Consider the following 24,128-nt stretch of genomic DNA (forward strand, 5'->3'; position numbering starts at 1 on the left):
AGTTTATTTGAGAACATATGTGTTGTAATTCATTTAAGTAGGCTTAATATCACCATCATAATGGGCTGATTATAATTTCAAAGTCTTTTGTCAGCCTTCTATACTTCCACATGTTTTAGAAGGGCTTCTGATATAACTGATCTCTGAATTAAATATTCAAACGCATTGTTTCTTTGAGTGAACGATGCTGGGCTACAGACTTTCCCACCTGAGACTTTTTACAGATATATCTTCATTTTTATAGGATATGCTGAAACCAGCCATCGACACCTGAAAATTTTTGGCTTTATTCTTCCCATATTGGCAATATCAGTTATCATAAAATAAAAACATTAGTTTTAATGGCTAATTTTTCTTACAATTCTTGACAGAATTGTAAACTTTTTGAATCTTTAGGATCAACTGCTAGAATGAATGAGATGAATGAAAATGGATATTTTGAATGAAAATTGAGAACCTGTTGGAGATAAGGATTTTTAAAGATGCTAAGCTGTCACTTACACTAGCTTTACATCAGTGGTACCCCTCTTATTTCCATGTTAGTGGTTCTGATAATCCCCCTATGAGTGGGATCAAAATCAAACTCTATGTGCATTTATTAGTTCTGAGCCCTAAAGAGCATAGGTAGAAATCTCCTTTAAAAAGTGATTTTAAGCAGTAGGTCCCCGTGCCTCTATAAAAATTCTTACAACACACACACTGAGTTCTTTTAAAACTGCTGGGTATGCCAGATGGTGAATGGATGACTGAAAAGATGTGGAAAAGGCATCCCGGGAGAAAGAGCGTGGAAAATATTTATCGATTCTAAATACTGAGAGTTTAAGCACAATTGTCACATGCAGATCCTGCTGCCAAAGGACTTTCAACACTGGAAATGCCAAGAGAGTCATCATCCGCACCGACCCTTGAAGCAGGAGTCCCGGAGACAAGTAGTCATTCTTTTGTATCAAGTAAGTTTACCTGTGGTTTGAGGATTAAATCCAAGTTGCTGTATTTGTGCGTCAGATGCATATCATGTATGGTAAATGCCTTCCCCTGAGTTTCATTGATTCTTGGAAGTACAGCTGTGTTGGATATCATTAGATCTGTTAAATCTCTGATGGTCAGCAGGATTTTAGCAGTTAGTGGCTGCAAGATTATCTGTTGTGACGTGGCAAATTTGACAAATGTGGTTTTCTTGAATTAGAGTAGAGCTCTAGAGTAGAGTAGAGCTACTCTGCTTCAAGAGTAGTTTCTTGAAGTGGAGCAGCTAAAAGCAGTATTTCAGTAAAGCTGAATGCGAAGTGAGAAGAAGCTTTGTCAACTGTCAGTGCACAGAAGCAGAGGATGAGAGCTTGACGGGGCTGTCACTATGCTCTTCGGTACATTTCTTGCTGTACCTTAGGAAAAAAAAAATCTCTTGCAATTTTTGTAAAATGCCTTGAAATGCCACTTCCTCAGCTGCTCGTTGAAATGCAGTAACTGTTTACCTGAGACTCCCATACCCATTTCAATGGAAAGCGAACAATAACAAAATCCAAAATGGCATTTCCATCTAGGTAATGTTAAGTAACACATCCAAAGGTTGATGGAGCAGGACTCTGACTAGTAGAAAAGGAAGGGGGAATGATGACCTGCTTTGATACCAGCGAGTTCCTAGATCAGCTCAAGTGTCTTGCTGAACTGCAATTTCAGATTGCTGTAGAAAAGTTAAATTTTAATTTCTGAAATTCAGCGTCTGCTGATTTGATTGGAAGGGGGTGCGACCTATTAAAGGAAGATGTTATTTTAGATGTGCTAGATGAGTACTCCAAATGAGAGGTTTTCTCTCCAGTTTCACCACAAGCGTCTCATGTCATGTGCCCTCTTGTAGTCAGAGTACATTTGTTAGACACCTAATGATACAGGTGTAACTTACTAAAGCAGCTAAAGAGGTGCCAGTTAAGACCTATCTCTCTCTGGTTTTACTGCGTGCTAGGTGTTCTTGGAAATTCCAGTATATGAAATAGGAAATAGTATCTGTATGATATTGAGCCTACATTCCTTTCCTCTTTCTGTGTGCCCCAGTTTTCAACTGCAAAAAGGGAGATGAGTGCTTTCATTGTGTCACTTGTCCATTTAAACTGAAATATTTTTGATGTTTTACTGTGATATAACTGAAATATTTGTGATGTTCTACTTTACAGTTACAGTGCTTTGCGTAATAAGCCCCGATCAGGACTGTGAGCACAAGGCACTAGATAACATTACTTGTACAGCCGGTGCCTCGCTGCAGAAAGCGTACATCATTAATCCTGTCACACATGCGATAGGAAGATTTTGCCTTTGGACTTCTCTTCTTGAGTAGAGAATTCCACGGCAACGGAGGGATGATTGACCAGACCTCTAGGTAACATATCAAAGGCTCACCAGCTACTATGTGAAGGTTACTGATCTTACGATTGTTAGGTTTCCTGTAGGAAATCTGATCAAGGAGAACTTCCCTCCCTATGCCACTAGTCAGTTGTGGGCATGAAAAGTCACGTGCTGGTCCACAGCAATCAGCCTGGCTCCAACACTGTTCAAAGGCTGGCAGCTCTTTAGGGTTTTTTAGATTTTTTTTTTTTTTTTCTTAACTTATAAATATTTGAAATCATGGCTGTCCTTGAGAAATCAGGTAAATAGCCCTAGAAATCCAAACCTGCTCAACAATAGCCTGATTATGTGAAATATGCATGAAATTTTTTTTAATTACTGTTAAGAAAATTCAAAGAGATAATTTTCTATATTTTGCCAGTCATCTGCACTCCAAGCAGTCTTGTCATTTCTAATGTTAATTGCTGTTCTTTTATCAGGAAATTCTATGCTTGATAAAGTGATAAAGCATCTATTTAAAATCTTTGCCCTGGAAACAATGGAAATTCTATTTTTCTCCTAATTTGCTGTGAAAGGCAGCTGCAATATAATTCTTAAAAGTGAAATACGGAATGGTCTCTTGGTCTGGTTCAGTTCCAGAAGTTCAGTTATACAAGGACTGCTTTGCAGCAATGCTGGAGAAGTTTGTACTTGGACCAAAAATAGAGTTTAAATTCACTCTGATACACTGAAGGGATATATTGAGGGAAAACTTAAAATACTTCATCTGATAAAATAATTTCAGTATGCAGATTCCCACTGAAGTTATCCTTGTGCTTATTATTACTTAGGGCCTGCATTTGTTTTGTGAGGGAGTACTCTGCTTTCCCTCAATTTGAAACTCAGATAGAAACTGAATAGAGCAAGTTTGGAAGGCACTTAGCCCCTCAGAGCTTTCTGAAAGTTAGAGTTTATCCTTTATCTATGAAATGGTGGGTTTATTTTCAGAGCTTAGCTACCTGATATTATGTTAATACTCTTTTTAACGGTGTTGAATATATTTGCAGATGAAAATAATCATTGTGAGAAGATTTTGCTTTGTTGCCCTTGCTTTTAGGCCCTGTTGAGGAAAACGCTTAAGCATATGCTTAAGGCAACATTTTAAAAGCTTTCCTGCATGGAGGTGGGTGTCAGCAGCCTCACATGCCTTGTTCAAGCCGGGCCTTAAAACTCCGTCTTCATACCTTAAAGAATGATTTTGATTTCAGTGGTGGAAATGCATTGGTCAGACTCCACTGTCAAAGTGAATGTGTTGTGCTTGTTCAATTTGAATTTTCTTATGAATGGAGAAAAAAGTAAGAAAGTAAGAAGTTGTATATCATCTGTTTCTTCCTCCATTTAAGCACTGAGAAAATACATGATAAAAAAAAAAATCTTAAAATTTAAATCCACAGGTTTTTTTGTGTGTGTGTGAACATTATCCAGTGAGACACATCTCTTAAAGCAAACAGTAATACCCATTTAAAGAACTGTTGTAAATAGTCGGACAAGGATTAGAATGCTTGTTGCTTGACAGCTCCATGTCAGAGGAATGGCAGTGAAGTTACAAAAGGGGCTTATCTTCAAAGGCATGCTGGCTTCACGCTTCAGAAGAATGTGCAGGTGTTCTGCCCGAGTGGTGGGTATTGTGTCACCCACGAAGAGTGCTGGTAGTACACAGTCAGTGAATTTGCTTTCCTGCAGGGAGCATGGACAGAGCAGTCCTCCATACTTTGCTGGGAGGAGACCAAGTTTCCTTCCTCGGTACTTTATATATGAGTGAGATTCAAATATACACTTAACACCTGTCAGCGTGGGAATTTTGGGGTCGTATCTTGCACTTCACAGATACCAAGTGTTTTGAAGAGCTTTCATGATATTCGGAGACAAAAAGGCACTGACAGTTGACACAACGGATGAGATCCCAAATCCAAGTCGCTTATGACTGATGTCACTGGGGCCAGAATTGTACCCTGTGTAGTTGTGTGAAAAGTGCATATTGACTTGAGCAAGATCCTTAGAGCAAGCAGTCATTGCCCTTTCAGTATTTATCTCATGCTGACTTGTAAGATCAGGAAATAAGAGTAGTTTTACATGTTGTCTGAGCCCCTGAAATCCTTTTGCATTTCTGACTTGCAGCTCAGTTCAGACAAATGAAAAGAGGCTCTTTGGGAGCTCTGACAATGAACCAGCTAATGAAGAGGCAGCTGGAACACCAGTCTAGTGCTCCCCACAATATCAGCACTTGGGATACTGGTGAGCTGCATTTATTGTTCTTTTTTTTCCTATTTCCTAAACCAACTACTTGCCGAATCAATCCATTAAAGAAGTGAGTATTTCTATTCCACCATTGCAGATGAGTAATCAATCTCAAGTCTAAAGTGAAACTTTATACTGAGTACCAGATTCTAACCTGGTATGAATTGGAATAGTTACATATTTGGGAGGTTAGTCCCTCTGGTACAGTGGTATCCCTACAGTTTTGCATATTACTGGGATTATTTCCTGGCCTCATTGAATGAAATGGAAGTATGGCTGTTGATTTCATTAGGTGTAGGATTTCATCCCTGGTGCATGGAATCATTTATTTGCATGTATGTTTACAGGGGCATTGGTACACCAAGGAGTTGTGCCTTATACCGGCCAGTTTTATTTCTCTTTTGAGAAGTTTCTGCCAGCTCATGCTGAACACCTGAAGTTTCTGTTCACTCACTGACCTGTTTTTTTTTCCTTTAAGAAAAATGCAAAGCAATGAAAACTGAATTAAGCACATAATTTTGTCAGTACCAAGTATTTTGGTTTTTTTCTTCTATAAAAGATTTTCTGTTATGACCAAATTCATAGCAGATGTCGCTAAACAGTTCATTCATCCTAGTTTATCATAAATGCTAGATATTTTATTGCCCATCTTGATGTTAGTGACATTACAGAATCGTGCTTCTTAGGAATTTATCAGTAGATCCAGATGCATCCAGAGAAAGGATTCCCTTCTCTAGATGCTTAAAACGTTACATGAACTGAGCATGCTGAATGAATGTCTCACCACCAGTTCTGGACAGCTGAGTTAAGATTTTTGCTTAATTCAGTCTTCAGTGTCAAGTTCCATTAAACTGAATCTCATAGCTGAAGAATGGCTAAAGGTACGGTATATAGTTCAGGATTATCCTTTCAACTCCAGTCTGCTGAGTAGCATGCTCAGCATGAGATCCTTCAATCATAAAGGTCAGAATTTGCCCATGATAACAATGGGGTTTTTTTGTCCTATCAGCAGGTAAGTTTATTGAAGAGACTTAGCTGTATCACCTAGTTTCTCAGGGGTTTAGAGATGAAAAAATTATTGCTTTCATTCTGCAAGAAGTAGTTAGCCTGTATTCAAGAGGAATAAGTCAGTACTCAAAGCCACTTGGGAACTCTGTCTTGTTCATCTTGCTCCAAGTCCACTAGCTTTCTTCACAACATCTGTGACTTTTTCCACCAACATTCATTCCAGCTAGAGGTCTACTAGCATGGAGATACAAACTAAAATGTTCTTTTCCAGAAAGCTTTGCATCTCTCAGACTCTTTTTCAACCACTAGCTTCAAAGTAAAATTGTTATTTGGACAGAAAACAGGTGGTTTGATTTTTTTTTTAATTTTTTTTTTTCAGGACAAATTCTCAGTGTGACTATTTGTCATTTTAATGTCACACCAGAATCTTAAGACTTATTATACTTAGATGTAACAACTAGGAAATAGTGTTATGCCACATAAGTATAAGATACATGCTTGGTTCATGCATGATTTTTTTTTTCACATTGATAGGTAACGTGTGTGTCTCATTTCTTTTTCTCAAACTGCACTTTTCCCAAGCTTGCTATCTGTCAAATAAAATCATTTTGTGTCTAGCTTCTGTCAGCACAAACTATACCTGACTTCTATTCTCTTGGTATTTCTAAACATTGTCTTTCTCTTTTTGTGACTCATATGTTCTGTAACTTGTTGAATCTCTACAGATAGCACTTCCTTTCTTGTTTAATGACACTTTTCTAAAACGCCTTCTTTGATATTAGGTTATCTGTGTGCTTTTTCTGTTGCGGAATTCTTTCATCTTTCTCTACCCCTCCTTCTCCCCCCCTTTTCTGTGCTTAAAAAATTAACTCTTTGTTTTTTCAGTAGCTGTTGTATTTGTCTTTCTCTTGTTTTAACTGTTGAAGACATGTGGTGCTGGTGGCAGATGCTGGATTCATAGCTCTGGAGACTGAAGTTCTGTATTTATTCACAGAGCAGATACAGCATGGGAAGCGGATGTGCAACGTCCCTGTTTGCCTAAACCCTGACCTGGAGGGACCACCACTAAGAATCAGAGGTTAGTCCAGTATCCATTTGACCTGATCTCTCTCCTAAAACTGCCAGGAAGGTTTTTTGGTTAGTACCAAATGGTGCTGAATTTTATGTTCCATTCAGCTCTATTAAAACCCTCCACTGTACTGCAGAATATAGGTTATTGAAAAATTATTAGACAAGACATTTCATTCAAGACAGGGACAGTTGATAAGAAATACTGGTTTTCTGCTCGTACTTGTTTTGGCTGTCAACCTGGAAATAAAAGACTCTGTATGCAGAGTGTGGCTGAACCCAATTTCTTTATGAACTCTCCTCCATCACAGCCAAAATACAGCCAGATTTTCTTACAGCCTTGCAATGGGGTAGTGACCTACCTTCATAGCCTAAATCGAGTTTTTTTCCCTACTGTTCAGTGCACGAGAGGGGACGTTTTTATTTTGAGTAGTTAAGTCTTATTCCAACGTTGTAACCTGCATTATGACAGCATTTAGCATTTGTGTGCTGCAATGGGACTTAGATCTAGAGAACATGACAGTGAAACTTCTGAAGTCATGGTAGAGGGATCATTTGGCGGGGGGGGGGAATGGGCTATAAGTATGTGAAAATCTACTCCTATTCCATGCATTCTGGATGGTGTCCTATATTACCTGAAGAGTATTTTGGACTTCCTGGAGTATCTGCTCATATCCAACAAAATCTCAGGGGACAATTAGGAATACTGAACTCTATGTAAAAGAAATATTTCCTTCTATACTTAGTAAAATGATTGTTTAAAACCTCATTATTCTTGTGTAACAAACCCTCATCACTCCACATATTTTGAGTTCAGAAATTGTGGGAGCTTCTTAAATTATTTTGGCTGAGAGTTGATGTTAAGTTTGATTCTCTTGCAGTAACTGGTATTATCTCATCAGAAATTCCATCTGAACTGAGCTTAGGTGGAGAAGCTTCCTCCTCTTTCCATAGCTAAGTATTATCAGAACATGCTAATGTTAACATTAAATCTGAATCTGCAGATTGAAACAACCAGCAAGAAAGTCAACAATGGATTACTTAATTTGTGGTTCCATTGGCATCAAAAGAGCATTGGTACTCTTCTAGAAATTGGTTCACAAAAGAGCTTTTCATAGATTGGTCTTTAGAATGAGATGCCCTTGAGGATGGCTTATATACATAATGATGGTATCTACCAGCTGAGGTCCCTGGATTCATTACTGGAGCTGAACTGTATAGGAACAGGAGTAATGCTCTCTGTGTCGTGTCAGCTATGTGTGGCAACCAAAGGAGATATTTTTCTTTAATTTGCTTTTCTTTTGTTAAAACAAGCATCTATCAGAAATTAGGTGCACAAAAACTGCCAAGGGCATAGGGAACCCCATATGTTGGCATGATCACAGTGGCAGTGTCCCCAGCTGAACAACTCAGCTTCGGAGAATAAAGATGCTTCTGAAGACTTCCAATGGAAAGCATTTCTAATCATCAGCCCGACAATGTTCTCAGTGTTTCTCAACTCCTTATGAATTATTTCTTCTTGCTGTCCTTTCCTGATTTCTCTCCTATGCCTCTGTTAGAGATGGTATGAATAGATTGATGACTTGGTCTTGAAACATAGGAACTTATTTCCTTCTTCGTGTCACCGAGAACTATGGGAAGGTAATTCCCCAGAAATACAGGGGAACACTGCAAATCATCTGCTCTCCAGTCTCATAGCAACAGTAGCATCATCCTCTCTCCCTAAAAAAAAATAAAATAAGTAGATTACAATTCCATCCGCCTTCCTGGAATTTTTGCTTTTCGTGATCTTTTTTTCCAAGGCGTTTTTTTTAATAAGTTGTTTTGTTTTTTTTTAATTGATAGTTCTAGGTAATTGGAATAATCTGACAGAAGCAAGGAATGTGCTCTATATCCTTTTGTAGACACACTTTATTTCTTATTTCTGTGCACAGTAAAACCATTATGGCTCTTCTTTAGAAGTCTGCTCTTCAAGCAGTTTGGATTTCGGTTTAGTGATTTTCTTTCCTTTTTTTTTTTTTATTTTTTTATTTTTTTCCCCTAATTACCTTAAGGTGCCACAAAATCTAGCTTGCTGTCAGCACCCAGTATAGTCAGTATGTTTGTACCTGCACCAGAAGAATTTGCTGATGACCAGCCCACTGTGATGACTGACAAGTAAGTTCTTTTTCTGTTCCTTTCAAAGAAGTAGTTGAAGTTCAACTATGTCAAGTAAAGTACAGATATACTTTATGGAAATATAAAGTCCAGTCTATCAGTTATCTCTATGCTAAGTTTTTTCAATTAATTTTTTTACCCCGAGGTAAACATTTTCTAAACACTGCCAGCAAGATGTGCTTTTAATTCAGTAGGACCTGTATGAGTTTGCACATTCGAAATGATGACTCAGGCTATTGCGTGTGCATGGAGGGCAGGGGAAGCACCTCCCATCCTATTTTAAGTCAAGGGTTCCTTGTGATCCATCAGAAACCACTTTCACCTTAGGAAAAATAAAAAGCTCTTTTTAAAAATTCCTTTGGGTTTCTGTTGAAATAGGTTAACTGTTGATGTGTAATCATGTGTAATCAACATAGCGTTTTTAAAGCTGATACTCACCGATCCTGAAAGCTTTTGCAAACCTTAACTGGTTGGTTAAAATGCCTCTAAAGGAAGTGTTAAACATAAGTGTACCCATTCAATGGAGAAGTAAAGCAGTCAGCAGGGAGCCGTGCATTGATTTGGTCAAAAATTGGGAAGGAAAACTGTAAGTTCTTACTTGTGCTCCTGTGCTCAGTCCAGTAGACAGTCATGCCAGGATGATCACTGGAGAAATACAGGGCCGTTGTGCAGGCTGTGGCTGGAAGTGGACCTTATTGCGTGACAAAGTGGAGCATCCCAAAGGTTAGGCTTATCTTTGGCACTTCCTTTGGCCCTTTCCCCAAAGCTCCAGCACCACCTATTAACATACAGACTGGCTGAGCTTGACTTTTCCTGACTTTGTTGGCATATTTTCTTTCTGTTAAGTAACAAAGGCAAGAAAATTGCCTGTACAATTCCATTAAGTTAAAATATCACAATCTGTTGGAGTCATTAGCAACCGATTGATAAAACTAAGAAAGCCTTCCTACCGGGCTGAGATAAGCCAGTTTCCCACATTGGTTTGCCTTTTTCATAGGTTGTGAAAGCCTGTCTCATCTCTCCTAAATCTGACATCCCCTTTATAATTAGACATTATGTAGCCCTTTCAGAACTTCATCAGTTGTCTTTGAGCATTTCAGGAAGGATAAGTGACTCAGCAGCAAATCTGCCCTGGGAAAGGAGACTTCTCTGAAATCTAAGGTTCTGTGCCCCTGAGAGGTCCTTTCATTTCCTTCTTAATAGTTATAACTGCTATGGGAACCAATCAGGCCATTGTTTCCTAGTTGTATAATTTGTTATTCATAATTCATGACTGACAGGAAGGACAATGTGAAATTGTTCCGTCTCTTTAAGATCATCTGTGAGCGTCACTGTTTGTGTCTGTGCTGCTAAACAGAAGAGTGCCAGGGACTTCAGCCCTTGCCTGAGCCCAATTCGCATGAACTGGCAGATGTTCACGTTGCTGAGGACTAGTCTTCACTGCTGCAGATTTCTCTTGGATGGTGCAAACTGACACAGTCCAATACGGCGAGGGAACTGGCTAACAATTACTAATGGAGGACCCAAAACAAGGCCTGCCCTGTGGCCCTCTTTCATTTGTCAGTGAAGAAGCAGCCAGTGCAGCTAGTGAGGAGCTTTAATAACGTTTGAAAGCCACAGACTGTTACTAATTATAAAAGATAACCTTTACATTATCTTTCGAAATACATTTTGAATAGAATATACTAAATAATAGTACTTTAAAAAGATAATTATACACATATCTATATATAGTAATACTTTGTTTTAAATTTGTTAATGCAGGTTTTTAAAACTGTTCTTTGCAGGTGCCATGACTGCGGGGCTATTCTTGAAGAATATGATGAAGAAACACTAGGCCTGGCCATAGTTGTGCTCTCAACCTTCATTCACCTTAGTCCAGACTTGGCTGCTCCTCTGCTGTTGGACATCATGCAGTCTGTAGGCAGGTAAATGCAGGACTTTCTTCTTTCCTGTGGGATCGAAATAATTTTGTGCCTGGAATTGGGTTTACATCAACAAAGTTATATATTTTATAACTCTTAAGTGAATAACATGTGGTTCTGTCTGCTTCTTTGTTACTCATCATTTCATCAATTTCTTATGTAACTTCTTCCACTGTCACTTCAATTTTGGGCAGCTCCTTTGATGTCCTCCCCTCTTACCCTCCAAAGGGAGGTTCCAGGTCAGGAATCTCCCCAGCTTGTCCCACTGTAAGCAGTGATGTAAAGGATATTCAGTTTTTCTGCAGGACCCTTGTCTTCCGTGAGTGCCCTGTTCATTCCCTGAACAGCAATTGATGCAGCATACTGTCTGGTGTGCTTCTTGATCCTGTTTTATTGGAAGAAAAATTTACTGTTAGCCTTTATTTCTTCTGCTAGTTGCTCCTTGAAATGTTTTTTGACCTGCCTTCTTGTGGTTTTTACATTGGATTTGTCGGAATTTGTGCTCTTTTCTGCTTTCATTTGAAACATGACTTCAGCTTTTTGAAAGAAGCGTTCTTTTTTTCTAATAACCTCCCTCACCTTTCCTTTCTTGTGCTCTCTTGAAGTCTTAACAAGTGGAGTACCTTGGCCCTGTGCTTCCAATGCTTTTAAACAGTTTCTCTGCTTCTTATAAAGACTGAATTCTCTTGGATACCCCTTTTTGCTGCTTTGACATAATTTTTTCATTTTTATGTAGTTCCTGCTTCAGAAGTTATGCACAAATGTGGGCAGCTTTTCTGAATTTTGTTGCTCCTGGAAGACTGTTGACTCCTGGGTATGATCATTCATTAGCACACCTGAAGCTCCTCAAGCTTTTCAACCATATTTTGTATGCTAATTAAGAATAAGTAAAGAGTTGCATCTCCTTATAAGGGCTTCCTAATCATCCCTGAGATTGTCTCTGATAAGGTCTTAAATATTTGGTGTCCATTATTTTTTCTCGTGTGACTTTTACCCAGTGTGCATGGGATAATTGAAGTGCACCATTACTGTTGTATTACTTGCCGGTGCTGCCTCGGCCTCTTCCACGACTTCCTGCCTAAGAGATGGGAGGGGTGTGTTGGGGAGACAGACATGGTGCCCAGCTGTCCTTTTCCAGTTTTTTTTTCAGTGACTGAAGTTAAAATTGCTGGACTGTGACTTCTGCAGGGGCACGGCTCTTCACAGCCCTGTCTCATCACTATCTCCAGATTCCATTTAAACACAGCAGCTATTCGAGTCCTCCATTTCCACTAATTGCAAGGCTGCAGTTCCCTGCTGTCACTGCTAATGAACTCTGATGGAGGCAAAGTTTCTAGTCTAGACAGATGCTATCCATTCTGTGTGATTCTTGTAAATACAGCAGAACTACATCCACAGAGTAAATCATTTGGAAAGTGAATTATCAGGGGACGAGGGCCGAGTGGGCTACCTTTTTCTGTGCTTTGAGGAAGAAATGCCGCGTCTTCGGAGTGAGACAGCTGATTATTTTAGAGCAGCAGATGGCATGCAACATGGGGTATTCCTGGTAAATGTCCTGTGTTGTTCCTACTGGCTGCCATTTCTGGCAAATTCTAAGTCCAGTAAGAGGCTCCCCACAAAGGAGTTACTTTGAATACATGCAAAATAAGTAGCATGTACAAGCAGAGAGGCATTCAGGTGCCTCATGCATGTAACCTAAGTCTGTCTTTCATCAAGCAGTGCCGTATCATTACCTCCAAATACCCATTTGACAGCAGAGGTGAGACTGAATTAGATTTCTTACATTTTTATTTTTAGAAAAAGAACTACTACATTCATGCTTAGAAGAGGAAACAAGGAGTAGGAAATCTAGGGTCTTTCAGAATACCTAAACAATATACAGAAAGATTTGCAAAAGTTATTTGAGTACCCACAGGTACAGATAAGCATCTGTTGGGACTTTCAGAAGAGAAGTTCTGGGTTCAAATTACTGACAATTAGAGACTGACACGTTTGTAAGACTCTGGCATGTGCTTAGCTTTATGCTCTACCTTCTGAATCATAATTTTTGACTTGTTAATTCTTATTTCATTGATTTCGAGTTAGATTTAGCTTTCCAAGTATCAAAGCCCTGTTTGAAAATGGCATTTAGGCTCTTGAGTTAGTGAGGAGCTTTGAAAAGCTTAACTTCTGTTCTTAACATGTACAAATTTGAACACATCCTTTAACTGTCTACTGTCCCTTTACTGTTCTGCTTTCTGCTCTGCAAAGTGGAGGTAATGATGAGAGTTCATGGCCTTTATGCAACAAAATATTTAGAGTAGTAATGATAAATACATACAACCTGTAGATTTCAAAAAGTTTCAGATGTTCTCAAGTGTTTAGTGTAGTTCATGTCTCGTGAAGTTTTTCCGAAGGTAGAAACCAAATGTTTATCATAAAAACCCACTTGCACTATTGCATTCAAAAGAAGAGAACAACTTTGCATAGGACTTTAATTTCTTTTAGGAAAAATATCTTGCTGTTGTATTTGTATGCTTTAGTAGATTTTTGAAAATAAGTGTCGTGTCCATTGGGCATGTGATTAGTCTCATTGCTTTCTGCAGAAATCCTCATGAGCTTTAATGTAAGCAGATGCTACAGTTATTCCAGAATCAAGGTCTGTATTGTTTGAAGGTAGCTTCAGACCTGTTTTCACCCAGAATTAGCTTTGCACACCAGAATTAATATACTGTATTTTAGTGTGGACTCCTCTTAACAGCAGTGGAGTCAGGGACTCAGTAGAGTTTTTTCTGATATGCTGGGACAACTGAAGAGAATATAATCTTCAAACCATCCAGCCTGATGTTATTGCACTGTTGAAAGTATGCTGTGTCCTCAGCTTGTCGTGCATCGTTAATGAAAATCCCTGTCCATTTTGGTTTACACTGATGCATTCAACTGAGCTGCCTCAGGGTCTCTTTTGGATTTTGCAGTGGTGACTGGAGACACAAACTGTCTTCAGAGCAGAGGCTGACAGAGGATTGAGCAACAGCTAAATCCAGCCTAAAAGGATTGTGAATCAAAGATAAGCATTGAAGGGCCAGATCATCAGCAGATGTAAATTAGCGTAGCTCCATGAATTTTCCATTTAGACATATCGACTTATACCAGCTGAAGTACCAATATGCGGCAGATTAAAATAAAAATTGCATGGTATTTTGTATGTAAGAGATGCTTCAAGTGTACATCTTTATAATTGCTTTTTTAGTGGCTTTTAGTATTAAAAGTGTGTTGCTTTGATATTATAAACCCTGATTCTATTCGTTTACATGTCCAGGATATTGAGGGGTATGATTTTGCTTTAAGGTTGTGTTCAGTGTTTTCATCGTTGAATGCCTATATTTGGCTTTAAAGTCTATATTTAGGTACTAGAAGACATGACCTGATTTTTGAGAACACGGTATTTCTCATTTGACTTTGTAAAAACTCGTAGATACTTAATGTTTCTGAAATTAGGCCAGTTATTTAGGTGCCAAAATCTGTAACTAGAAGCCTCACTTCAGGCTGCCAAGTAGAGAATTTTGGCTTAGTCCATGTTGCTGTGTTAATCAGAAACAATTTAGTCTGTAGGCAGCTTCTGGCAAACTCTTTTTTCTCCAAAACCCTCTAGGTTAGTAATTATCCGTGATGTGCATGCAAGGCAATAGCTTTACTTCATTATCTTCACGCTAGTGCAGGGAGGCAAGCAGAATTTTCTTTAGAGTTGTTAAGTATTTGTGAGACTGCAAGACTGAAGAGAATTTATATGTCGTGCAAACATGATTTGACTGAATTTATGTGCTCTTAAGACAACCTTTCTGGTGACATTTTAAATGTTCTCTAAAATTCTTACTTATTATTTCTAAAAAATGGTACTTTATTGGCTTACTTAACAATGAAACACAAAAAAAAGCATATGAGCTTCACTTATTTTTTTTTTTTTTTTTTTTAATTTTTGTTCCAGGTTGGCATCAAGTACCAGTTTTTCTAATCAAGCAGAAAGGTATGGTAGCAAAGGATACCTTGGCCAAAAGTAAACAGTTAATCTAAAGCATCATCCTCCACGGCCCTGAAATCAACTCAATTTAACTTTTAAAAAATTTATTTAAGGTTTGTGAGCAAGAGGAAAAACCTGTCCTTTCCCACTTGTTTCAAATATCTCATGTGTTCTGAAAATGAACAGGAACCCATATCCACATGTATTGAACTTGAAAAAACTGAGATTCAGACATAATTTAAAGATGCCTTCTGGTTTCCACAATTTCAATGCAGCTTTTCCTAGCTGGTTCTGTGTTCAGTATTTGTCTTGATAAACTATCTCCATACATTCAATCAAGTGAATCATCCTTGGACGCGGAGAACCCCTGGTAGTGATGTCTCATTATGTAAATCAGATGCTGAATAGGATAAATGAATTTTGAGAAGCTGTAAAAAATGTTAGGATGTGCAGTTTATGAGTAAATAGATAATACTGTAGCTTTTTAAATGAAACCATTCATTTTATAAGTGATTAGGAAGTACTTCACCCTTTTAAGAGGCAAATGAATATTATAATGTGTGTATTTACCTCTTGGCTTTACCATAAAACACATGAACAAGAACTTCAACCTGTATCACTGAAATACACAAGGTGAGAGCAGGATTATATTTCAAACTCAGATGACCCAAATAAAATTATGTGGAGAATTGGGAAAAATGCAACTGTTTATTGAGACTTAAATACTTTAGGTATGCGTACATAACTTTTTCAGCTCTGCGTAGTTGCGCTGAAGTCATAAAATCAACATGCTGAGCTGTTTTTTTGAGATCAGGACAGTTCTGCTTTTGACTGTCTCACTTATAACGGAACACTTTCATAATTAAAAAGAATAGGATCATCTTTATTTTCTCCGTGTAGTCAGCTTTGGGAAGTGTTTGATCTGCAATGCAATTTCTTTCTTCTTTTTCCTTCTCTTCGTTTCAGCATGATGATCCCTGGAAATGCTGCAGGTGTGGCCAAGCAGTTCCTCCGTTGTGTGTTCCACCAGCTGGCTCCCAACGGCATTTTCCCCCAGCTCTTCCAGAGCAATATTAAAGGTAACGTGCAGTACCTGAGTGCATTTCTGACCCTTGCAGTTACCTCTCTATGGACAGCCAGTGCAAAAATGTCATTTGAATTTCAGATGGAAGTTTTTTACGGACCTTGGCCACATCTCTTATGGACTTCAGTGAGCTGAGTTCCATTGCCGCTCTGAGCCAGCTGTTAGAGGTATGTGGGCAATCGGCTCTGTTAATGGTGCTAGTTTTATTAGCATTATCAGGCAGATTGGATCGTTTCTTCTTATTCATGAAGATTGCAAACTTGCATCACCAAAAGCAATGTGAATTTTTGCTTAGTCCTCCCTGGAAGGAGGATTAGGCTGTCCTCACCGCTTTCCCTCTGGGTTTTGCTGTCACTGTTTTTTTGGTTTTGGTTTTTTTTTTGGTGGGGGGCGGTTGCATTTTTTTGTTTGTTGTTTGTTCCTCCCCCACCCCCAACCCCAGCCAACTCTTGGAATTGTCCTACACAGTGGTAGTGTGGGCTGTCCCTTTGTCCAGCACTGTTTCTGGTTTCTGGGAACATTTCTGCTCATAAATCTCAGGTCTCACTCTCCTCTGTGTCTGATGGCAGTTTCTTTAAGTAGTCCAAAGTTGTATTGCCTGCCTTTCACTGACTGCCTTCTGTGCACTCAGCTTGTTCCTACCATAACTTTTATCCTCCCACTGGCACTAGTCACTTGCATTATCCTGCTCTTCCAAGAACATGGCGGACGGTTCATGCAAAGATTTTGACATCACTTTAAAACTGCTTATGTCTTTCCAGTCCTGACCTTAGTATACAAGCCAAAAACACATACATGATTTACTGAACATTAATGAACATCTTGTTTAATACTGTCCAAAGGAAGACATGGGCAATCCACTGGTGAATACTTTACGAGTTCTTATGAGTTTTTTACTGCCATGCCAGTCTAAGCAGGTTATGAGTTAGGACCCCACTTTGAACGTTTTGGCTCGAAAACCTTTGGTTAGTGCTTTAGGAACTGAACTAGACCTAACTGCCACATACACAGTTCAAATTCCCCGCACAAAATTTTATCATTAGCATTATAGAAGAGGTAAGTATTATTTAGTCCCTAAAAAATCACCTTAGCATTTCCAAATACTATTAAAGGGACCATTTCTACATGTGTATGTTTGTTTACAGTTCTCGTTTTGTTTCCCAGGGTTTAAACAACAAAAAGAATTTACCAGCAGGGGGTGCAATGCTACGCTGTTTGGAAAATATTGCTACCTTTATGGAAGCCTTGCCGATGGATTCGCCCAGCAACCTCTGGACCACAATTAGTAATCAGTTTCAGACCTTTCTTACTAAACTCCCCTGTGTTTTGCCACTTAAGGTAAGTGAAAATGAGCTATACTGCCATTGCTCGGGATGTACCGAAACAGTGGGAAAGGTGTAGATGAGAAATCAGAGTGGACTACTGTGAATATTTTCTAGTGATTCAACTAGTGTTTCCAGAAGACTGGATTTGTTGTACATCTGATCCATCCCTTTAATTATATTTTCCGTGGGTAACAGTAACAACCCTGACCTGAGTACTCTTTACCTCTATGTTGGCTTTTTTCCTCTACGCTTTCCATGCCCTTTGTTTGTCAGACTAGAATACTGCATTTGAGACAACGAGCATTCTGGCAATAAAAACCCATCTGGTTTTATCTGTTAAAACAAAATAAAACTCTCAAGAAGAGCAGCACCACCTAATTCATTTGCTAAAAGTACACAATAGTCAGACAGGCAGAGAGGACTGAGACTACTGGGAATTGAGCCTAGCTTGCTTGGCTGATCAGGTTGTAGTTCATACTGTATTCTGGCTGTAATCAGAATATAGTTGCAGAAACTGAATCTAGAAGCTTTGGGCTCTGATTTTGGAGTGCTCAGAGGACATATAGAGGGAGCTATCTCCTAGTGTGTATCTTTCCAGATGTCTTTTCCGTAAACACAGTAAAAAATTTTCCAAGTCTTTACAGTAAACAGAGGATTCTGATGCCCTTATTCTGACTTTATTTCCGATGGCATGAATGAGGCCAGTAGTAATTTCTTCTGTGCAAAGCAGTGTTGCTCAGGATGAATTGGGGGATCCAAAATCTAACTTTGTGACTTAGAACATTGTCTTTTAAACTGGGTGTCGCTATCAAATTACATGAATGATATCAAATTCCTTGGCACTGTTATGCAGTAGTCAGATCTTGAAACATCTTTAGGTTTTGGTAAATTGAGGCACTATCCTGTAGCACTTACTAAGCCAAACAGGCAATAACCATTTCCTTTGCATACTAGCCACTCCAATCTCTTGCATCTTGTCTAATTGAAATAAATAAAAAGAAATGAATTGGATCTTAATAGTTCCAACTGCATATCTGCCATTCACGGAACATTTAGATGGAGCGTTTACTCTGATTTCCCTTTTTTTTTTTCATGGGAGGTATCATTAGTGATACAAGTAAAACAATTGCTTACTGCTGAACTTGACATCTCCTGTTCCTTCCTCTGGGGTCATAAATGACTCTTTGCTGTTCTCGATGTTTGCAGCAGGGATGATGCAAGACAATGGATAGGCCCTGACAAGTCCCACTCACTGCTGCAACCTGTGGGATTTATGCAGAAGAAAAATCAATTACCCCATTAGGAAAATGTTAGAGGGGCCTCTGGAGCAGCTCTTGCCAGGGCACGTTCTGATGTTATGGGCTGTGAGTTACAGCCCTGGCTTGGAGTGAGGGGGGAAATGTCACAGCCCAGGGCAACCACAGAAATATAACAAGAGGCAGATGGTGTGTACCTCCTGCTAACCCTCTTTCCACCCCCTCCCCCCTGCCCCCCAGCATCCATTTTTATTACAGTAGCAGTATATTGCTAGAAAAATTTTGTCATAAAAGAGGTGAAGTTAACTTTTCTAAACTAGCCTTTTAGTGAAACTTTCTCATCTCAAGGCCTGCACTGTGGTATGTTACCACTGAAGGGGTATGATAGTGTGTTCAGGAATAAGCCAGTTTAGGCAAAGTAAAATTATCAGGGCTAATTTTTCAGACTTCACCCAGAATTAGTCATAGCTGCTACCACTAAAAGCAAGACACGTGCACAGAAAGGTACTAACTCCGCTTTGTTTTTTTTTTTTTCTTTCCTGCCTTCAAATATGTTCACAGTGTTCTTTAGATTCTAGTTTAAGAATCATGATCTGCTTGTTGAAGATACCTACCACTAGTGCCAGCAGGGTAAGTTCCAAGAAGACAAAACTCTGTTGCCTGAGATTTAGCCAGCCTGTGGCATTCTGTGAACGTGTTCTTATCCCCTAGCTAGGAAAGTATTATATATAAGCTTAAAATTGTGCAGTCCGATACTCTTTGGAGAATGATAAGAGCTTTGGAATCTAGGTTACAGTAAAGTGTGGGTGGGATTACATTCCTGTGCGGGTGTGAATGTATATCTTCTTAAAGATTTGATGTTCTTGTGTTTTTTTTTTTTTTTTCTCCTCCTCTTTATTCCCTTTAAAATTATTTTTTCTTTTTTTTTTTTTTAAAAAAGATAGTAATGAAGTTCCTTAGAAGTTCTGCAGTACAATTCCACTGAGATCAGTGAGGTTTTCCTGCATAAACACAACATAAGATATAAGAATCTCTTCTATCTTATAAGCACTGTATCAGAGGTGAAGCTATTTTCTGACTTTTTGCTTCTAATTTCTCATACAAGCATGAAAGCAAATGCTAGATAGAATGGCCATTTGATCGAAACAGTGTAAATCTTAGCAAGATAGCCTCTGAGCTAAAAATAATGCTGTTCATTCAGGCGTTTCAGAGTTGGAATGCTTTTTGTCTTGCTGAGCAACCAGTTATTGATTTCTCTAAATCATGTCATTGCAGAGTCTTCTGGAGCCTTTTTCAAAATTACTAAGCTTTGTAATTCAGAATGCTGTCTTCACTCTGGCCTACCTGGTGGAACTGTGTGGTTTGTGCTACCGAGCCTTCACTAAGGTAACAATGAGACTATATTTTCCTTTAGGGACAACCGAAAGCAGGACAGACAAAGTCCTACTTCCCTCAAGTAGTATGTTTGTAAATCAGCATCAAGTTTCAGACATTTCAACATTTTTAATGTAGCTTGGCTAATCAAGTAGTGATCGTGATTCAGTGCCTTTTAATAATACTGAATTTTTTAATACTATTGAGTTTCACATTCATGGTATAGACACAGATAAAGGGAACCTGCCAAAAACATTGCTCAGAAAAGTATTTTGGTGTGATTTCATGACTTGAATTTTTTTTCTCTTGTAGACATGATACCTGGTATTCATGCATGACTTCCTTAAAATGTCTGTACAGTCATATCTTTCCTAGAGCACAAGTTTAGCCACATGCCTTGTGCAGTAAAACTTAAATATTCCTGGTAGGGCCCTTTGAGAGCACAGCCATGAGAGGAGGCAACAGATAGCTAAGTAAAGTGGAAGAATCCAAGGTAGGAGCTTCCCAGCTTAGATCCTGTTTCATTCCGTATTAGGTGTCTAACTTTGGCGTGCGCGGCTGTAAGCTGTGTGGAAAAGAGAGCAGTATGTGTGCACCTTTAAAAGTTTTTAAGATTCCTGGATGAAAGCTATGGTGTAGAAATAACACTCAGTTATTACTCAGTTTCATTTTTGTAACTATTGGTGAGAAGTTGAACAGCAACAAAATCCACAAAAACCAATCAAACCTCTTACTAGGGCTGTATATGCTCCATTATGTATATTGTTAAGGTATTGAGCAAAAATATTGCTTCAGCCACTAACTGCATGGTTTTCCATCCTCGATATGTTTGTCAAAACTGTAATTAATCCTCAGGAAATGTTCTCTCATTAGGAGCTACGTGATTTTCTATATTGATAATGTACAACTGGAAGATGCGTTGCTTCAGTCTTGATAAGACTTAAAGTATCACTGGACAAACAGTGAAGAAGAAATGATAAAAGCAATGACACACAGAAAAACTGCACCACAAGACAATAGGAAAAACTTTTACTAGATGTAATGGTTTGAAGCATTAAATAGAAACTAACAGTATGTTTAATTACAGCAAGCAAATAATACCTTTTTTTTTTTTTGCTCGTTTGAAAGAAAAAAAATCCTGACTACAGAAGAGACTGTCCAGCTTTTGGAAGTAATTTGAATTAGACCTATAGTTAAGGCTTTGGGCAAGGCAAAGTGAGAAAGATAACTTAAAGTCCAACAGTGGGTTGGTTTTTTTTTTTCATTGAAACAAAAAAAGGCCTGTTTAAAACTGAAGCAAAGACATTCCTTTTTACGTTTGTGGTCTGATAAGACTATTTCATGTATGCCTGCTAAAGCAAATTGTGAAATACAGGAAATGTTTCTCTCTTCTCATGCTTCGCGGTTTCAGTTATTTCAATAAAATTTTATTAAAAACACAGTATTAAAATCCCCCATGTTTTTCTTGCATGCTTCCTGGTTCAGTGTTCTATTAATATATCGAGTGTTTAATTGCACACAGGAAGCTTGGATTATAGCACTTGGTAAAATCTCCTCTGTGATCTAGTTTAATGCAACCTGGTGACCCAGAAATGGAATCATTAGTGAATGGTCTCCTGCAATTTATAGCCACAAAATGCTTAATTTAGTGGAACTCCACACTACATTACCTTTGTTATTTCTGAAAGCTTACCATGGTTTTGCATTAGAAATATCAAATTAATGACTGCTGTTAGAAAAAAATCAGTTGTGATGTCTGTGTTTCTCTGCAGTGGAAATGACTGTAGCCAAGTAGGAGCGTTGTTTGTGATGGAATAGCACGTGGAAGTGAATTCCAGAAGGAATAGTATTTGGGAACATTGAAACTGTTCAGATTTAGTTACTTGTTTTGCAACTTTGAACGTTCTGGCTGGAACAAAACACCAACTTTCAGCTAAGCTATGGAGGATTCTTGTCTTTTCAAAGACCGAGCCACTCTGACATGTACTTTGTAGAGGTCAATGCTGTACAACCCTTCCAGATCTTTTTTTATCTCCAACGTTTTCCTAATACCCTGTGGCAGGAATATCTCTTGTCTGGGAGCCTGAAGACTCACGTCAATCTGATATTTCCTTGTCTGAGTTTCTGTTCCAGGTCAGCAATTTGATTTTTTTCAGTGCCTTTGGAACTCTCAGTTGAGAGTAGCATCTCTTCTGCGGATTGTACTCTTCTTATCTTTCGTTTTCCTTTTAAGTATCTTAAGGTCCGAAATGGACACGTTTTGGCTTTATCTCTTACAGCTGCAGAAGCTTGAACCTAAACTTAGTCTTTTGCTAGCATTCTGTTGACACTTATTAAGTAAATGCAGAACACCACTTGAATTTGGCATGACATGATTTTGCTATTGAATTTTTTTAAAGAATATTGAGATGGACGATCTTCAGTATTTGTAATTACTGTAGTAACAACAAAGATAAAATAAACAATTTTGCTTTATATGGGCTTACTTGGTAGATAGCGTACCACTCCGTTAAAGAACCAAATTTATTGTTCTCATTACTAAGTTTGGGCCCTGAGATACTGCTAGAAACAAACTTCAGTAGTTTCACGTTCTACACATAGACACAGTTTGAAGGTTGCAAGGCAGTTTTTATAGGAATGCATAGACATTTGAGGGGGTTAATTTGGCTGAACAGAGGCTAAACGGGGTTTTATGCTTGACTCTTTGATACCAGGTTTACACATATGTCTCCCCTGGGCATTATTCTGGCAGAACTAATACACGTTTACAGCTCTGTGGCAGAACAGAAAGTTGTTAAAGTATGTACAAACTATGTTTATACATATTTATCACCAGCGGAATGATAGGAATAAGTAGACTTTGATAGGAAGGGTACTCTGGGCTATTGACTTCAGTGTCACCACTTCTGATTTACAGTGCAGGAAGCAAGAGGTCAGATGTCAAAAAACATTTTGCTTGATTTTTTGCTTCATCTCTCCGCACAGCGTGTGCCTAATAAACATTAAGAGTTTGAACTGGGAGATAGGAGACTTCTTAGAGAAAGAGGTAGCTCACTGTTGTATTATCCTTAGAGACAAGGAAAACTGGGATTCATGAAGCCTATGCTTCCTTCCTAGTGTTCTGACAAAGCAACTTATTATGGCCCAATTATATCTTGTGTGGCATAGGTGTTAGTCTGTAAAATAGCTGAATGCTTTTGAAAGAATGTTACCTTTCTTCTTTTCCAGTATGTGCAGGCTACTGCACTGGGTTACTGATAGGAACTTCTGTCCAGTATTTTGGGGGATGCAATTGTCAACTGAGTATGGCGTTACATTATGGATGTGAAGGTATATGACAGTGGGAAGGGTCGCTCTTGCTGGTGAATTCTAGCAAGTCATCAGGATCTATTTGTGCCTTGAGTATTGTGCACCCTTTTGGTTCTCCATTCCCAGTCAGAATATAGTAGAATTGGAGAAAGTTCAGATAACAGTAACAAGAATGACCAAACAGTGGGATGAGTTCCTCATGCAGAGCAACTAAGTTGGGGCTCTTCAATCTGAAAAAGCAACAACTGATGGGAATGTGAGAGAGGTCTGTAAGATCAAAAATGACCCAGACAGGGATCGGTAATTTCATGCCTTTCCAGTACAAGAACAAGAACATATTAAGTTGTAGGAACCAGCATCAAAGCAACTAAAGGGAAGTGGTTCTTCATCAGTGTGTGACTCCTTGCTGAGTACTCTGGGTGCTAAAAGTTGACATGGGTCCAAGAGGTCAATGGACACACATGTGGAAGAGAAATCCACTGAGAGTTATGAATTATACGGGAACCACTCTAAGCGCAGAAGTTCCCTGAGCTGAAAGTAGTTGGTGGCTAGGAGCATACTAGTGGGAATTCTACATGCTTGCCTTGTTTTTATTCTTCCTTTTGCATCTGCTTATGGCCTTGTTGGAGATAAGTTACTGAGGACATTTGTTCTGGTCTGACCTCTCCTGGATATTCTTACATTGTATTATTCATATCAGAGCGCCACTCATGCATGTGGGATGCGTGACTTTTGAGTACTTGTCCCCTGAAGTAGTGGTTTCATAACACAGCAGAACTGATTCAGTGTTTGCTGCTCCCATAAGGGAATGATTCTATTTATTTATTTATTTATTTAGGAGTGTTGGCTTCCTGTGAGTTTAGCTGCCTAGACTGCAGCAATGTAGTCAGACAAGGACCGCTGCATTTTGGGGGCCTATTCCACCAGCTAAATGTGTTAATCTGTCTGCACACTCCATGCAATTGAAGATCAAACTAGGGCCTTGCAGTAAGGTCTCTTGATTCATGGACTGGC

General features: G+C 38.8%; 1 protein-coding gene across 16 annotated transcripts in view; it reads left to right on the top strand.

Moving 5' to 3' along the window:
- UNC79 (unc-79 homolog, NALCN channel complex subunit) overlaps window positions 1–24,128 on the top strand; it is a 112,842-nt gene that overhangs the window by 61,843 nt on the left and 26,871 nt on the right. For 14 of the 16 annotated variants that reach the window (XM_054200187.1, XM_054200191.1, XM_054200193.1 and 11 more), the window contains 11 exons: window positions 843–950; window positions 4,492–4,608; window positions 6,614–6,697; window positions 8,742–8,844; window positions 10,632–10,772; window positions 14,734–14,772; window positions 15,733–15,845; window positions 15,932–16,017; window positions 17,015–17,188; window positions 18,993–19,061; window positions 19,707–19,817. In XM_054200187.1, the coding sequence (XP_054056162.1) occupies window positions 843–950; window positions 4,492–4,608; window positions 6,614–6,697; window positions 8,742–8,844; window positions 10,632–10,772; window positions 14,734–14,772; window positions 15,733–15,845; window positions 15,932–16,017; window positions 17,015–17,188; window positions 18,993–19,061; window positions 19,707–19,817 (1,145 nt within the window). The remainder of the gene's footprint in view (window positions 1–842; window positions 951–4,491; window positions 4,609–6,613; window positions 6,698–8,741; window positions 8,845–10,631; window positions 10,773–14,733; window positions 14,773–15,732; window positions 15,846–15,931; window positions 16,018–17,014; window positions 17,189–18,992; window positions 19,062–19,706; window positions 19,818–24,128) is intronic. The other 2 variants (XM_054200192.1, XM_054200203.1) reach the window with 1 other exon arrangement.

The sequence above is a fragment of the Rissa tridactyla genome, chromosome 4 (genome assembly GCF_028500815.1).
Source record: "Rissa tridactyla isolate bRisTri1 chromosome 4, bRisTri1.patW.cur.20221130, whole genome shotgun sequence".
NCBI classification, from domain to species: Eukaryota; Metazoa; Chordata; class Aves; order Charadriiformes; family Laridae; genus Rissa; species Rissa tridactyla.